We start from the raw sequence: 15,831 nt of genomic DNA, 5'->3' as shown, positions 1-15,831 counted from the left end.
TCAGTTACAGTAAGCTACTGAGTCTCTTCCAGTTGGCACTTAATTTTTAATTTTGACAATAATATTCAAGGTTATACATTCAAATACAAGCATTTCATAGACAAGCTTCTTTAATTTGTGGCTCTGTCAATATCTGACTTTAAAAAATGTCAGGTATTTGATGCCACATTCCTGATGTCAAACATGCATCTGACCCCATGCAGGGGAAAATTCAGTACTTACTGTGTGATGTTCCCTGCTAGAAGGGATGTTGTGTCCCCATGCTGGTTCTTCCCATGGAAGCCTATAAGATAGATGTCCTTACTGTTCATATAATGTACTCAGTAGTGTGTTTTCTAGATCATGCCTGCGAGCCAGGGTGGGAGAAACAGTCCGATTGTGCCCAGCAAACAAAATATGATGAACATCCAAAGGAAGATTCTGTCTATTACCATAGCAACATACTTCCAGTCCTCTTTTACCTGAGTAAACAGATAAGACAAATGAGTGGATTATTATAGCAGGAACATAACATGAAACTAGAAAAGTAAAGTTTATAACAAGACTATCCCTAAGTTATATCAGGAAGGTGGTACCAAGAGAGACTAAAATATTGCACACACATATACCCACTCTCTAACCCACTAACTAACCCTCTCTATCACTTTAATGTGCACATCTGAAATACCAACCTCAGAGATTTTGTGTAGTCAGTTACAGAAAATCACTGTGTCTCTTATCTATAGTCTTATCTATAGTACTTCTAATTTTGACAATAATATTAATGGTTATACATTCATTTATACATTTATGGTTATGGTTTTATGGTTTATAGTTATACACAATATGGTTACATATGGCTATACATTTATGGTTACACGTGGTTATATGTGTATGTGTATGTCTATATATAAATATATATATACATACAAGTGTATACAAGGGTTTTCATAAACGAGCTTCTTTAATTTGTGGCTCTCTTAGTTTGTAATGAAAGTTTGTCATAAACTTTGACATTGTCATAACAAATCATTGCTTAAATGTTACAAATAGATCTGAACAGGCTGTAGGTCTGTGCCAAGTTTAATAGATCTACTGTAGCTTAAAAGCCATAGAAGTTGCAATTATTTTATAAATAAATAGTAAACTATATATATATATATATATATATATATATATAATATATATATATATATATATATATATATATATATACACAATATTTTAAAATAAAATTTTATACAATATTGCATAAAAGTTTGGAGTATGATCCCTTTCAAGGGAGCTTGAACTGCATCCTCTAGAGGCCGCTATGGGGAACGCCTTCAGCATGACCAGTGTCTGAAGCATGTCTAAACACGACAATGACATTGGTCGGCAACAGCCTGTGACATCACTACCGGTGCGACCACGGTATAAAAGGGAGCTGGGAGAATACATCATCCTCTTCTATCTTCTATCATCTATCATCTATCATCTATCATCGTCTTCACTGACGTTTGTTTATGTTAGCAGCTAAGCACGACTAGGAGTGCATATTCTCTCATCAGAGGCTTTGCTCTGATACCTGAGGTTTCACACGACTCATGTGTTTGTGTGTGTGGGTAAGAAGCACTCGAGGGAGATGAATGTGCTCACTGCACTCATTGAGCCTATTTCTTGGTGGATAAGTATATGGTCACCATGATGCATTTGCAGGACTACTGAGGGGGGAGGTTAGTGCTTCATCATTTACCCGAGATTGTAGACAGTGTTTGCATGAGTGTGTTCACCTCTCTGGGGGTGTAACAAGCTCATAGCGATGCATCTGCGGCAGTGGTTTATGTTTTTGCTTGATTTCTGAGGAAATCTAGCGCTTGAACGAACCGTGTTTAGCTCCCGCGGGAGCTGAATGCATGCTGCAGTCACGGTGAGAATTCTCTGCCTATCGCCCAGAGTTCTAGTCCCGCTGTTGCCATGGCAATTAGTCAGTTTACAGATGGAGCATGGAAGGGACATGGAATTTTTTCCCTTTCAGTAATGCATGCTGTTTCTAATTCCTTATGCATAAGGAATTGTGTAATGTGGATATGTAATCTGCAGTTGTTAGGACACATATAATTCATATTCTGTCCTCCTCAGATAGCTACAATATACTGCACCCTAGAAGCTCATCTTATGCGCCTTTACTTTCTACTCTTTAAGGAGACCCATTTTTTGCCTCCCTGTTAATCTGCTCCTGTGATCGAGCTTGGCATTGCTCCCCTCACTCTAGAGGGTCGCCTTTAAGCACGCCGCTCAAAGGGTGAGCAGGGTGAGCAGAGTTGAGTCCTCCGCTCCTTGGAGCTCCATAAGGCAACCATACCAGGTTGATTAGGCTTTTTCCTCTAGCATTGCTCCCCTCATTACAGTGTCACTAATAAGCATGCTGCTTCAGTAGCTCCCATCATATGACTGCCCTTATGGTTGAATTGACGGTGCTCCGCTCAACTGAAGGGTCTGCTGTGAGCACGCTACTCATTGAGCACCATCATGCATCTCTCTGAGCATGTGAGTTCTCCTATCAAATTGAGAATTGAGTACTCCACCCCTTGAGCCTGTGAAGCAGTCATACCAGGTTGCTAGGCCTTCCTTTCGGCCACCCTGATGGACTGTGAGTAACAGTGCCGCCCATAGCTTGATGGGTCACCTTAAGCACGCTACTCTAAGGAGACGGGCTATGCGCAAGGGTTGAGTATGTGAGTCCTCCTCTTGTTCTAAGAGTCCAATACTCTGCTCCCCAGAGCTCCATGATGCAGTCATACCAGGTCATTATGCCTCTTCACAGCCTCCTTAATGGCACTGAGTGTTTTCTAAAATCCATGTTTATGGTAAACGCACACGCTGAGCATCCTGTGCACTTTCTAAAATCCATATATGGTAAGGGTCACAAGCTGCCAGCATAGTACCCTTCTTGTGATGTGGTTCAGACCCTGGTTCTCACCTTGGGTTCCACTCTAGATATATATCTTCAGTGATACCAAGACAAACGTTTCCTGCTTGGACTGGGCTGTGGCCAGACATGGCTGCCAGATCAGGGGATCTAAAGTGGAAGATCCTATGGGAAGTCTCAGTCTCTAGTACAGTGGAAGGTGTTTATTGCCAGTTCCTTGCCATTTCCCTTACACTCGTCACTTTCAGAGACAGGTCAATTGGCTACCCGGCAGCCTCCCTGGGAGAATTAGGGGTTGATGTATGAAGTCCCCCTAGGTGACAGGCCAGGGTCTGGTATTGTGGAAAACCTAGACCCTCGGCCATATTCCCCTAAAAGAATCACACTGCTTGTGATTCTGAGCCTTGAGTTCTGCCCCAGGATTTGGCCTTCCTGGGTAGCTCGGGCCTTTGGCTGAAGGGGATAGCATCACCGACAGCCACTGGTGCGTCTAAGGGGAGGCTTTTATGGCTATGCTGTAGAGTCAGTACTTAGTGCTCACCTTGGAACTTGTAATGCACTCCCCTAAGCATGGCAGCATAGGTATTCCATTCCCCATAGTGACCGCTAGAGGACGCAGTTCTAGTTATCTCGAAAGGGAATGTCTCAGATAACACATGTAACAATGGTTCCCTGAGAATGGAACAGGACACAGCTTCCTCTTTTCTTGCCATGCCTCAGACATGAGCTTCATATGAAGAAGTGGATGACGTATTCTCCCGGCACCCTTTTATACCATGGTCGCACCTGTAGTGACGTCACAGGCTGTCACCAGCCAATGTTACTGTCATGTTTGCACATGTGCTTCAGACACTGGTCACGCCGAAGGTGTTCCCCATAGCAACTGCTAGAGGACCCAGTATCTCGTTCCCTTCTCAGGGAACCATGGTTACATGTGTTTTTGTTTTTTAAATAAATTAATACTCTTATTTAGCAAAGTCGCATTAAATGAATAAAAATGTCAGTAAAGACATTTAGAATGTTAAAAACAATTTCTATTTCAAATAATTTATATTCGTCAAGATTCCTGGAAAAATGTCCCAGTTTCCACAAAAATATTAAGCCACACAACTGTTTCCAACATTAATAATAATAAATGATTCTTGAGCATTAAATCAGCATATTAGAATGATTTCTGAAGGATAATGTGACACCGAACACTGAAGTAATTGCTGCTGAAAATGTAGCTTTGCCATCACATGAATAAATGACATTTTAAAATGTATTAAAATAGTAATATATTTTAGAATATTCATGTTCTTACTGTGTATTGATCAAATAAATGCAGCCTGTGTGCTTCTGTCAAAATCATAAAAAAATCATACCAACCCCAAAGTTTTGATCTGTAGTGTATTATATATATATATGGAATCTGAACAAAACTTACACTAAAGTCAGCATCTTCTGCTCTCAGGTGTTCTGCTATGTAGTGAACCCCCTCCAGAGCTTGCAGGACACTGGGGGACAGAGGGAACCCCGGGTTGTCTGATGTCATGTCAGGCCGCTTTGTGACAGTGACTCTTCCACCAGGCTGCCTGGAAGCCACGCCCATATCCAATCTAGAGGAGGGCCCGAATTTCTGTAGAGAAGGTGGAGTCGAGCTGAGAGGGCAGGGCGAAGGTGTTTGGAGAGAAAGTGTGATTGCAGAGGACAGTGTTCCCAGTTCTAAGTCCTTATAATAGAAGCGTCTGTGAGACTCGTCATCCCCAGAGTTCTCCCCTCTAAACCAGCTAGTAGATGTACTGAGGGTTGCGTTTGCAGGTCCAAGCACCTGTGATGTCATTCCTCTGCCCTGCCGCTGCAGGAGGAGGAGTTTCTGCCTGCGACGGCTGTCCGGTGCAGGTCTACGCATAAACAACCATCGTGGGATCAAATCCAAGAAGACTGAGTGAACCCAACGGGGCATCTTATGAGTGCTGGGCGAACGGTGGTGGACGTTAAGCACGAAGACGGTGATAATGATGGACAAGGTGACGAAGATCATAGTAAAGAGCAGATATTCCCCAATAAGTGGGATCACAAGCGAGGTGGAGGGGATGATTTCTGTAATGAGCAGCAGGAAGACAGTGAGCGAGAGGAGGACCGAGATACACAGTGTGATCTTTTCACCACAATCTGACGGGAGGTAGAAGACCAGCACGGTCAGGCAGGAGATGAGCAGGCAAGGGATGATGAGGTTTATGGTGTAGAAGAGCGGCAGACGGCGAATGATGAAGAAGTAGGTGATGTCCGGGTAGATCTCATGGCAGCAGTCGTACTTCTTGGTGTTGTAGGTGCCAACAGCATTGATGATGGCCCACTCGCCACTCTCCCAGTAATCTTTCAAGTCAACTGTGTTCTCGGTGCACTCCAGATCAATCTTGGCTTTGTCGTAAGTCCACGAGCCGAATTTCATCTTGCAGTTCTGCTGGTCAAAGGGGAAGAAGGTGACATCGATGCTGCATGAGCTCTTGTAGATGGCAGGTGGAACCCAGCGCACTTTACCTGTGTGGAAGAGATGGGCTTTGGTCATGTGGGTCACCGCAAATTCTCCATCTGCACTGAAGAGGACAACAATATGTATTTGATCAGTTTTACTACAGGAAAAGTTGTTTCGTGCATCATACAATTCTGCAAGATTCATTTCACAGATTTTAATATTTACTTCAAAGCAATTAAATTTTGTATATTTGCTGTTACAATGACTGTAACAATGAATATGATGTTTTATTACCATTTTTATATATTTTATGTTACATATTTTAATGTTTTCACATTAAATGAGCACAGTTTGGTTATAAACAGCTTGGATATACACAAAAAACAAATAACTGTATTAAATAAGCCTCATAAAAATAAACCAAACCTAAATAAATAAAATAATAATAATAATAATAATAATAATAATAATAATAATAATAATAATTATTATTATTAATAATAATAATAATAATAATAATAATAATAATAATAATAATAATATGTTCCAAACCATTTTACACTAAATGCACACAGTTTGGTTATAGGACTTAAGTTATTGAGTTATTTTAGTTATATGATATACTGTACATTACTCACTTGTTGTACAAAACTATATCCGGGACCCAGATAAGTTCTGACGGAACCCTGATAGAAGTCACATTGTCGTAGTCTGAAGGCTTCCAGCGCAGTTTATAGTCATTCCACTCCTGAGTGAGAGGCCACAAATGTTCAGAAAATTAAAACTAAACCACTATAATATAATAGTTATTAATATTATATTATAATATTATTTAATATTATTAGACATTGTTTAATAATTTTCTCCATTCCACACAACTTTCCTGCTGCACACACCTGCTTTAGCCAGACATTTGTTGTCATCATCTGATTCTTCTCGTCCTGTGGAGGAGAGAACCAAGGAAGGACAGTGAGTATGATTCAGGATGCTGGGTTTGCTCCAGCAGAAAGCATTTGTTTTAGAGAGCTCACAAACACTTTATAATTTAAATTTTCTGATGGACTTGGAGCCTTCAAGGATCATGTACCCTAATTCATCAAGATTCTAAGGTTTTGGGGCAATATACAGTAGGATGTTGGCCTTACTGCCTTTATGAAATGAATATTTCAGCACATTTGTAAACAAAATTTAAAAAAAAAGGCATTTTGTTATTTATTGTCATTGTAAGTATGCTAAGCTTTAGAAAACCTTGAGCCAAAACAGACTGTTGTTCTCCTAGACAATGATGCACGTGATGCAAGTGTAGGCTACAGGTGGCCCATTTTTTTTTAAAGGTTTGAAATTAATAGCAATCTGAATGTGTGTAACTTAACAGGACAAAGCGACATTTGTTTTTGAACTTTTCTCAGACATTGTCTTGCATTTATCTCCATTGCAATCTGACAAAGTATTAGTAGTTAGTTAATATAATAATAATAGCAGTAACAGTAAAAGCATAAAAAATAGTAATATGTTTATTACCATTCAGCAAGATCTTTTAAAATAAATTAATAAAGGATGCATTAAACTGATACAAATTGACAGTAAAGACATTTTTAAAAGATTCTTATTTCAAATAAATGCTTTCTCAAAGAATCCTGAGAAAAGTATGTTTCAATAAGCAGCATAACTGTTTTCAACATTGATATTTAAGAAATGTCTGAGCAGCAAATCAGAATATTAGAGTGATTTGTGAAGGATTAATGAAATAAATTACATTTTAAAATATATATTCAATTTGAAAATAGCTAATTTAACTTACCACATCAATGAGCTGGGCAATAGATAAACCGAACTTGACAATGACAACATCAGAGGTGTTTGGTACAGGCCTTGACCACTTGTTGTAGCCATCAAAGAGCTTTTTGAAGAGGTCATCTTCAGCGTGTGAATGAGTCTTCTCACAACAAGAAACTGCAAGTGGAAAAGAAGTCATTACATTCTGTACAGCCAATACTTGTACTAGATTCGACAAATAAAATGTTTCAATAGAAAATGTATATCTTATACAACTAGAAAGATTATTGATCATGTAATGTTCTGTTTGGTAGACAGAACACACATTTTATGTCTAGACTTACATACTGTATATCCAGTCTATATTGACTCCTATAAGGCTCTTCACACTAAAGCATATTATCATGAGAAAGTGGAGGCAATTTAAATTATTGTTCTACTTTCATATCCACAACTTGGCAGTCATGCACAAATTTAAAGTAAATTACATCATCTGATGTAATGAACTTGCTACATTAAGTGCCAAAATATTCAGATTGTTAGAGAAGCTGTAAGCGGATTTGCACGCTCAGCATATTTGGAAAGTTTTCTTATAGATTTGAGTGTGGCATGAAAAATCATTAAGCAAGTGTATGAATTTACAGAGCTAGAGTTTAAATGCCTAAACTAATTAGACAGACAGTCTATTAATTTATCTAGGGCTCGCTGACCGCACTATTTGCATGTTAAATAACATGTAGTATTAAAGTGCTTCATCAGCGGATTAATTCCCCTTAATCTCTTTAATCATATATAATTACACGCATAATCACTTATCATCCGTCGACTGTAATGGATTTGCTCAAAAATGTTTCCAGGCGAATTATTTCTTAAATTACTTAAACTTCAGCAATATCACGTGAGAAGAGTGCGGAGATTTGAATCTGCCGAGTGCCTCAGCTAGGCTAATTACAGCCGAAAATAACATCATTTGTGAGTTGCCTTCTGATACTGCCTATACACAACAGTTTAGTAAGTTAATAATGATTAACTTTTTAGGCAACAACATTTCTTGTTACTTTGTTATTGATCCGACAATAAAAATACTAATGTTGCGCCTGCGCGTCTCGGATCGAGTTTCGTTCCTGATTGAATCGGTGTAAATGAGTTGCTGAATTTGAAATATCACACCAAAACAAAGGGCTATTACTCTTACTCTTATATCCCATACAAAGATATAGTACAGAAATAGCTCACGCAGAAAGCATTTTTGTATTCCCCTGCGTTGCTTTTCCATTGTTTTTTCTATGTAAACGTGCCCAAGCACGTGACACTACTTTCTAAAACTCGGTGCTCAGTTTAATGCTACATTATGTAACTTTTTCATAAAAATAACAAATGTTATTAATAAGAGAGTGCAAAAAGAGAGTAGGCCTAGCTCTGCTGAAAGTGAACAAAAAAAATGTACCATGGATAATTCAAAACGCCAGTCCATTTATTTTAATTAAATATGTGTGTGGACAAATCATTTATAATAAATTACTCAGTATTCAATAATAAAAAAATAATAAAAAATAAATAAGAATTGTCAATTTAGAATTTGTGTATAAAAAAAGTCTAGACCTAGCACTTTTTTTTTTTCTTTCTTTTTTCATTCCACTGCCATGCTTCTCATGTTCTTAAATGCATCTACTGCATCTGAATATGCCTATTTCCATACTATAGCAGTGGTTTTCAATTCCAGTCCTGGCAACCCCCTGCTCTGCATATTTGGAATGTCTCTCTTATTTAACACACCTGATTCAGAGAAACAGCTCGTTAGAAGAAACCTCCTTGCATGATCTCCGTTCCGACTGACATTGTCCCTACACTGTTTATTGCTCCCTACTTCCTGAGGATGGGAAATCTATTGAAATTTACTTCACTTTGGAACATTCAGTCATGGATTTGCGCTACGCCGTGGCCTGTAGAGTCTTCACACACATACAAAACTTAATAGTGAAGTGTGAAGTGTGACATAATATACCCCCCAAAAAATACAATCTAAATTTACATCTTGCACACTTTGAATGGAACACATACGCTCCCTTCAGACTGGAATCGTGGTGGAATATCTTTTGAAGTCCACTTCGCAGGGCACTTGGACAATAGAACAAACATCTGAAGTGATAAAAGATGTATATAAAATGTGGAATTGAGAACTGCTATATAATATGCGAAAAACCATAGACCTTTGCCAAAAGAGTAATAGTATGTGAAAATTCATAGTTCACTGGTAGGTCACTTGACAGTGACCACATGACGAATATAGTATGTTCAAATTTGATTAATACTACATATATTAATATTATATAGAACATACTTAAAGGTTGTTGAGTAGTTTCTAACCAAATGTAGTACCTAGACAGTATGCAATTTTGGACACAGCTACTGTCTGTCTGGAGCGTGCAAACACGGAAAGGTGAAGAGATACAAACAGTGAAGTCCCAGTGCCTCTGGGTAAGCTTGTATGCTACTCGGTTCGAGAAAAATAACTAACTATTGTGTAATGAATACATTCAATGTTCTCTATTTAAGTTTTCATTTGGACCTATATACTGAGAAAAAATGCTCTCTAGAACAGTGCTTCAAACACCTGATATGTGAGGAGCCAACAATTTTTAATGATACGTGGGCCAGTATGGCTAACTGAATGATGACTGATTCTTTTCTTTTTCCAGGAGGAGATGTCCTGTAATCTTTGCACCTTTGGTTGACTCCTATGCAGGACAGAGGCTAGACACCATTAAGGTGGCCCACTCAGGTCTTATTTCTGAGCTGAGGAGCCATTAATACAGAACCCTGAGGACAGTGTTTGCACATAGTATGTGTCAGGTTTGCTATATGAGTGCTGTAGCATGGCTGGAGTTGCTCTCTGAAAGCAGTCATTTGCTGTGTGGAGAACTGAGCTCCCTTGGGTCATGCTGGCACAATGAGTCACACTCTGGGCGAATGACAACATGTCATTAACAAGTCAGATTAAGGGTCTGCACCACAGGGCATTAGCACAGTGGGACATGATATGAAACCCAAGCAATTGCAGTCAGCGGCCTCCAGACGGGGAGGAAAATATTTTCTCACCTCTGGCACATTTCTCGCTTTTTTGAAGCATATTATGGACAGGCCATGCAGTTCAAAGGTGGGAATTTAATATAATAATATAATACAGTTGAAAGTTTGCGAATACATGTGAGTAATTTTAACAAAATAAGAGAGATCATAGAAAATACATGTTATTTTTTATTTAGTACTATCCTGAGTAAGATATTTTACATAAAAGATGTTTACATTTAGTCCACAAGACAAAAAAATAGCTGAAATTATTAAAATAACCCCATTCAAATCTTACTATTAAGAGCCGGGTGGTGAAAACTTATTGAATTTAAAGATCAAGGTAAATTGTACTTAATTTGTTTTCCGGGAAATGTGTAAGTATCTTCTGTTGCTTCTGAAGGGCATTACTAAATGAAAATATATATATATTTCTACAAAATAAGAAAAATTTGGACATCTTGGTCTAGTTCAACAGTTTTCACCCCCCGGTTCTTAATGCATCGTGTTTCCTTCTGGAGCATCAGTGAATGTTTGAACGTTTTTTAATAGTTTAATAGTGTTTGAGTCCCTCAATTGTCCTCAGTGTGTGAAAAGATGGATCTCAAAATCATACAGCCACTGCTGGCAAGGGTTCAAATATGCAAAAATGCTGGAAAACTGAAGAATCTGCAGGACATGGGGGATTTTTCTGAACTGTTCAGAACAAACAAGTGATCATGAACAACCATCACACACACAAAAAAAAAAAAACAGTCGTGGATCATCCAGGTAACCACACATAGTATTAAGAACCAAGGGTTCACAAACTTTTGAATGGGGTTATTTCAATAATTTCAGCTATTTTTTTTTTGTCTGGAGGACTAAATGTTAACATCTTTTATGTAAAATATCTTAGGACAGTACTGAATAAAAAAAATAAATAAATAACATGCATTTAGCATGATCTCTCTGTCACGGTACGTGGTTGTAGTAAATGCTCTCGACACGGAGTAGAAGAAAAGGAGGCATTTAATTAGCTTCAACAGACAGACCATTTAAAACATTTAATTTGAGACAAAGAATAGACAGAAATTGAGGGCCTATAAAGACAGGCAAACTAAGGAGCAAACGAGATGATTAATACAACACAGGTGAACTGAATGGACAATGATTAACTAATGAGAACAGGAAATGAACCAAATAAGGAAAGACAAGAACTAAATAGAAACCGACACATGACATATCGCCCCTCTCCCGGAAGGGACGTCCCGTGCTGTAACAGTAACATCGGGGTGGGGTGGCGGGAGCCATGGCGGGGTAAGGCAGTTCAGGTTGCCATGGCGGAGCAGGGGACTCAGGAGGCAATAGTGGAGCAGGCAGTTCAGGTTGCCATGGCTGATCAGGGGACTCAGAAGGCCATGGCAGATCCTCTGTGGCCTTAGCCGGCTTGGCCCCCCAAAAAAATTTCTTGGGGAAATCTAGGAATCCTTGGGGGTGCTCTGGAGGAGCGGGCACTTAAGGGCGCTCTGGAGGGCGCTTTCCAGGAGCCGGCTCTGGGCCTGGAGCCCACACTGGGCTAAACTCGGGGACAGGATCCCTCCCTGGGCTTGCTTGAGGATCTGGAGCACTCCCTGGGCTTGACGGGAAATCCTGAGCCATTCCTGGGCTCAACTGGGGGTCAGGGAAGCACTTACGAGGTGCTGGCCCTGGAGGGCACTCTGAAGGGGCAGGCACAGCAAAGCGCATTCGAGGAGCGGGCACTGGAGGGCGCTGTGGAAGGCGCTTACGAGAAGCAGGCACTGGAGGGAACTGACTGAGGAAACACCTGTGGGCTTGCCACAGTAGCAGCTGGCGGGCTTGCCGATGGGCTGGTTCTGGCTCGGGCCCAGACACTCCACAGACAACGGAAGACCCCTTCCCTCCAACATAGTCCGGTGGTGTCTGGGAGGTCCACGGGGTGATGGTAGTTGGCCCCGAGCCAGAACAGAGAATTGGGGGCGGCGTCCTCCAAAGCCAATGCCGCGGCGATCCCGCAGAATTCCCATGTGAACTCAAAGAACGGGAGATCTGGGTGGACTAAGGCGACGAACTGAGCAGTCATTTGTTTTGGTCCGTTCTTCTGTTTAGGTCTCAAATTCTGTCACGGTACGTTGTTGTAGTAAATGCACTCGACACGGAGTAAAAGAAAATGAGGCATTTAATTAGCTTCTCAACACACATAGACCATTTAAAATAACATTAATTTGAGACAAAGAATAGAAGAAACTGAGGGCTTATAACGATCAACACAGGTGAACTGAATGGACGATGACAGACTAATGAGAACAGGAAATGAACCACATAAGGAAAGACAAGAACTAAATAGAAACAACACGTGACACTCTCTTTTTTTTCGTTAAAATTACTCACATTTTCACAGATTCTGCAAGGGGTTCCCAAACTTTCAAGTGGCATTGTATATAGTAGAGATAGTAATATATAATACTTTATAGCTTATGCTTTAATTAAAAACATGTTTTCTTAAAGCTATTTCTTCATAAAAGTCAGATTTCTTTTATTATTTATATTTTATTTTATTAATGAAACTTTTCACTTGAATAAAATGTTGAATAAAACAAAATAAAAAAAGAATTTAGATGCAAACAAGTTGTTATTTTTTTTAAACTGGTGCAAATGTGGAGTTTTCTTAAAGGGGTAGTATAGTTATATTATTATTATTATTATTATTTATTTTAATAAATAACATTCTCGCTTGAATAAAATGTTGAATAAAATATACAATGAAAAAGTTAATTTAGAGTAAAAACAAATGAATGGATCTATCTATCTATCTATCTATCTATCTATCTATCTATCTATATACCATACCAATAAAATAAGGTAAACTGTGTTGACTTCGTATTTTCACCATTGTCAAACTGTCTATTTGTCTTCAGTAATTAAATTCAAAGTGCAGCGGATTTAACAATCCAGGTATAATTTTGGCACCACGATTTTACTTGCAAATAAAATTAATTTTTTTATAAAAAAAAGTTTTATTTAAAAAAAATGTAAAGTAAAATGTTTATGTAGGCCTACAGGTATAACAAAAATGTATATATGATAATTAATAATTACTGTGATTTTACTCAAGTAGCAATAACTGCAGTAGCCTATAGAAACTATGGCTACCGTGGTAGAACATCAGAATTCTAGGTTCGCTCTCAATTCCAGTTTGGAACGGTGAAGCCTGCGTCAGTTCTGCAGCCTCTCAAACAGCGATAACAGCGCATCTGTTCTCCAGTCTGTGAGGAGCAGAGCAGGTGGACGGATTTCCCTATACGGTCTTTAAGGCTGTTAGATCAAAGCCTCGAACCTGAAATTGGATGGCGACCTTCTTCTTCGTGTATCTCCGTTCAACTCTGGAAACTTTCCAGAATTCGGGATGCACTTAAGCAAATCCGATGCGAATAGCGGCGGTAAAGTGCATCCAGCTGCAAGCTCGAGCGCGCACGGGAGGCTTGAGATGCCCGCAGTGACATTCATTCATCAGTAGTTCAGTGGCTGCTGACAGCGAGCGGCCACATAAATGAAGACACGCTCGTGGAGAGTGCGAGCTTAAACGCAGAATGATGAGCAAGCCCAATAAATCTGCCTTGATTTAAGCGCCAGCTTGGCCGTGGAGAGGACATTTCATTTTACTGGCAATCGTGCGTGCCATTCTAATCTCTGACTGTATGTGAAAGCCAAACTCCTTCATCTTAAACCAGCTTATGATAGTTTGCTGGTTTTAGCTGGTTTAAAATAAGATGGTATCCCATTGTGACCAGCTGAAAACCAGATTAGGCTGGATGTTTTGAGTTTTTTTTTGTTTTTTTTTGAGGCAGTCTGGTCTTATAACTGGCAATTAATCAAATTGATTAGATTAATCAATGCAGGTTGGAAATGCTTAAAACACGCAAACAAATATAAACTTTGTCTTATGTTATTTTTAAGGCTCCCTTTTAGAATTTTTTTTTTTTTTTTGCGTTTCTGGTCCATAGCTGGTTCAAGTTGACACAAACTTAAATCAACAACAAAGCCGCTTTTATAGGCTACCATATGAAGGTGGTCAGTATGTTTTTTGGAAAAAGCTAGCTTGTTGAGCAGTCAAAAAAAGTTTATACAGGTAGGCTAATAGTCAGATGGACTAGAATCCATGTACCATGAGTTTCTTTATGTGGGAAAATGAAGTGAAAAAAAATCAGAAGTGAAACTTACTTGACTCACATAGAGTAGTGCAGAGAAGAGTAATCCTCAGGAAGAACAGCTGATTCTCAAAGCGCTCCATCGTACAGCCAGTTACTTTCAATACATTTCTATATTTTCGACTGCATTCCACGCGACAGTTTCGGTATCATTCAGTGGCTTCTGTGTGTTCTGTTGTGGTGTCATACTCTACATCTGAGGTTGGTGGTTGTATTTAGGGTGAGATGTTCTCGACCAGTTTTTTTTTTTTTCTTTTTTTTTATATCACAGTTTTTCGAAAAAATGTTTCGAATTAAGTTGAATAAATCCAGTGCTTATCCATAGTTATCCAAACTGGAAGTTTCTTTCTCTACGATGATTAGTTTAAGGTTTGCGCACCTGTTCAGCGAAAGATCAGGAACACAGATTCCGTACTGCAAAAAGTAGGCTATTATTAATTTCCACGTGCATCCAAAAAGAAGAATTTTTAGAAGCAGATATATCCCAGAGTAACTCCATTTCTGTCACAAATATAGATGGACTCATGACCTCGCTCCTGCTGGTTCCAGGGTTTACTCCAGACTGAGCATCTCTCTCTCAGTCCGCCTATCCACTTTCATGTCAGACAGAAAGGGAGGGAGGGACCACATCACAAGTTCACGAGCTTGACCACATTTCAAAATGCCCTATTTATGTTTCCAACCAGTCTGAATTTATTTTTATTAATACTAATAATAATAATAATAATAATAATAATAAATTAATAAATAAAGCCTCACGTTTAATGGATACGTTCGCAAACTCTTACGGAGACAAACCTTGTAAAATAAAGTGCCAGACCTGATTGAATTGTTATTGCAGTAATCGTCGCTAGAGGTCAGGATAGCTGAATAAATGCTGACGGGAAGCAAGAACTCACTCAGAAGGTGAAACTGAAACGCAGTTTTACTGTAGATGACTTTCGAGACAGAAACATATATTATTAATAACAATTATGCTAATTAAACACACAGGATCGGAATCCTGAAAGTAAAAGCAGGCCTAGGCAGTAATTATATTTCATTGCTATTTCACATAAATCTTTCTAATAAAAGCAGCCTCAACAATTCTGTACTGTAAGTTGCATTTCAGTGTTTCCACACTTTTGATATCCTGATAATCTTACACAAATATGAATATCATATTCAACAATGCCACATCAAGAATGACTATAACCCACCATCAGCAGTTTATAAATATACAACCCTCAATACAGTCTTTAGTTCATGTCACTGAAAGTCATTCTTTCACACAAGCTGTATCTGTGATCATAATAGCTAGCAGCATACACACAGAACTGCATTAAAAAATACACATCCAGCAAAAGTGACCACAACTGACTAGAGTAATACACTTATATTTTATTAGTAGAGCCTATACTTACAGTATTTTTCAATCATTGACTATAGTA

At 38.9% G+C, this 15,831-nt stretch overlaps 1 protein-coding gene across 2 annotated transcripts; it reads right to left on the bottom strand.

Annotated features, from left to right (window-relative positions):
• Positions 1 to 35: 35 nt before the first annotated feature.
• Positions 36 to 15,008, bottom strand: LOC109069060 (neuronal acetylcholine receptor subunit alpha-2-like). Of its 2 annotated transcripts, none has more exons than XM_042777606.1 (6): positions 14,415 to 15,008; positions 7,150 to 7,301; positions 6,245 to 6,289; positions 5,987 to 6,096; positions 4,317 to 5,469; positions 36 to 461 (listed from the first exon to the last, which is right to left on the bottom strand). In XM_042777606.1, exons 1-6 carry the CDS (start codon positions 14,482 to 14,484, stop codon positions 336 to 338), a joined length of 1,656 nt encoding a protein of 551 aa, XP_042633540.1. In that variant the 5' UTR covers positions 14,485 to 15,008; the 3' UTR covers positions 36 to 335. The 2 variants fall into 2 exon arrangements, with proteins under 2 accessions (XP_042633540.1, XP_042633541.1); XM_042777607.1 differs by having other exon boundaries at positions 14,424 to 15,008.
• Positions 15,009 to 15,831: the final 823 nt, after the last annotated feature.

This window comes from Cyprinus carpio, chromosome A20 (assembly GCF_018340385.1).
Source record: "Cyprinus carpio isolate SPL01 chromosome A20, ASM1834038v1, whole genome shotgun sequence".
NCBI classification, from domain to species: domain Eukaryota; kingdom Metazoa; phylum Chordata; class Actinopteri; order Cypriniformes; family Cyprinidae; genus Cyprinus; species Cyprinus carpio.
Note: the sequence above shows the minus strand (reverse complement) of the source record. Positions and strands in the feature narration are given on the sequence as shown.

Excerpts from the sequence above, each read along its gene's own strand:
- LOC109069060 (XM_042777606.1), bottom strand. The coding sequence starts at position 14,484 with ATGGAGCGCTTTGAGAATCAGCTGTTCTTCCTGAGGATTACTCTTCTC. Across the intron at positions 5,470-5,986 it reads GATATAGTTTTGTACAACAA|TGCAGATGGAGAATTTGCGG; the intron begins GTGAGTAATGTA and ends TGTCCTCTTCAG. Across the intron at positions 462-4,316 it reads CAGAAGATGCTGACTTTAGT|GTAAAAGAGGACTGGAAGTA; the intron begins GTAAGTTTTGTT and ends CTGTTTACTCAG.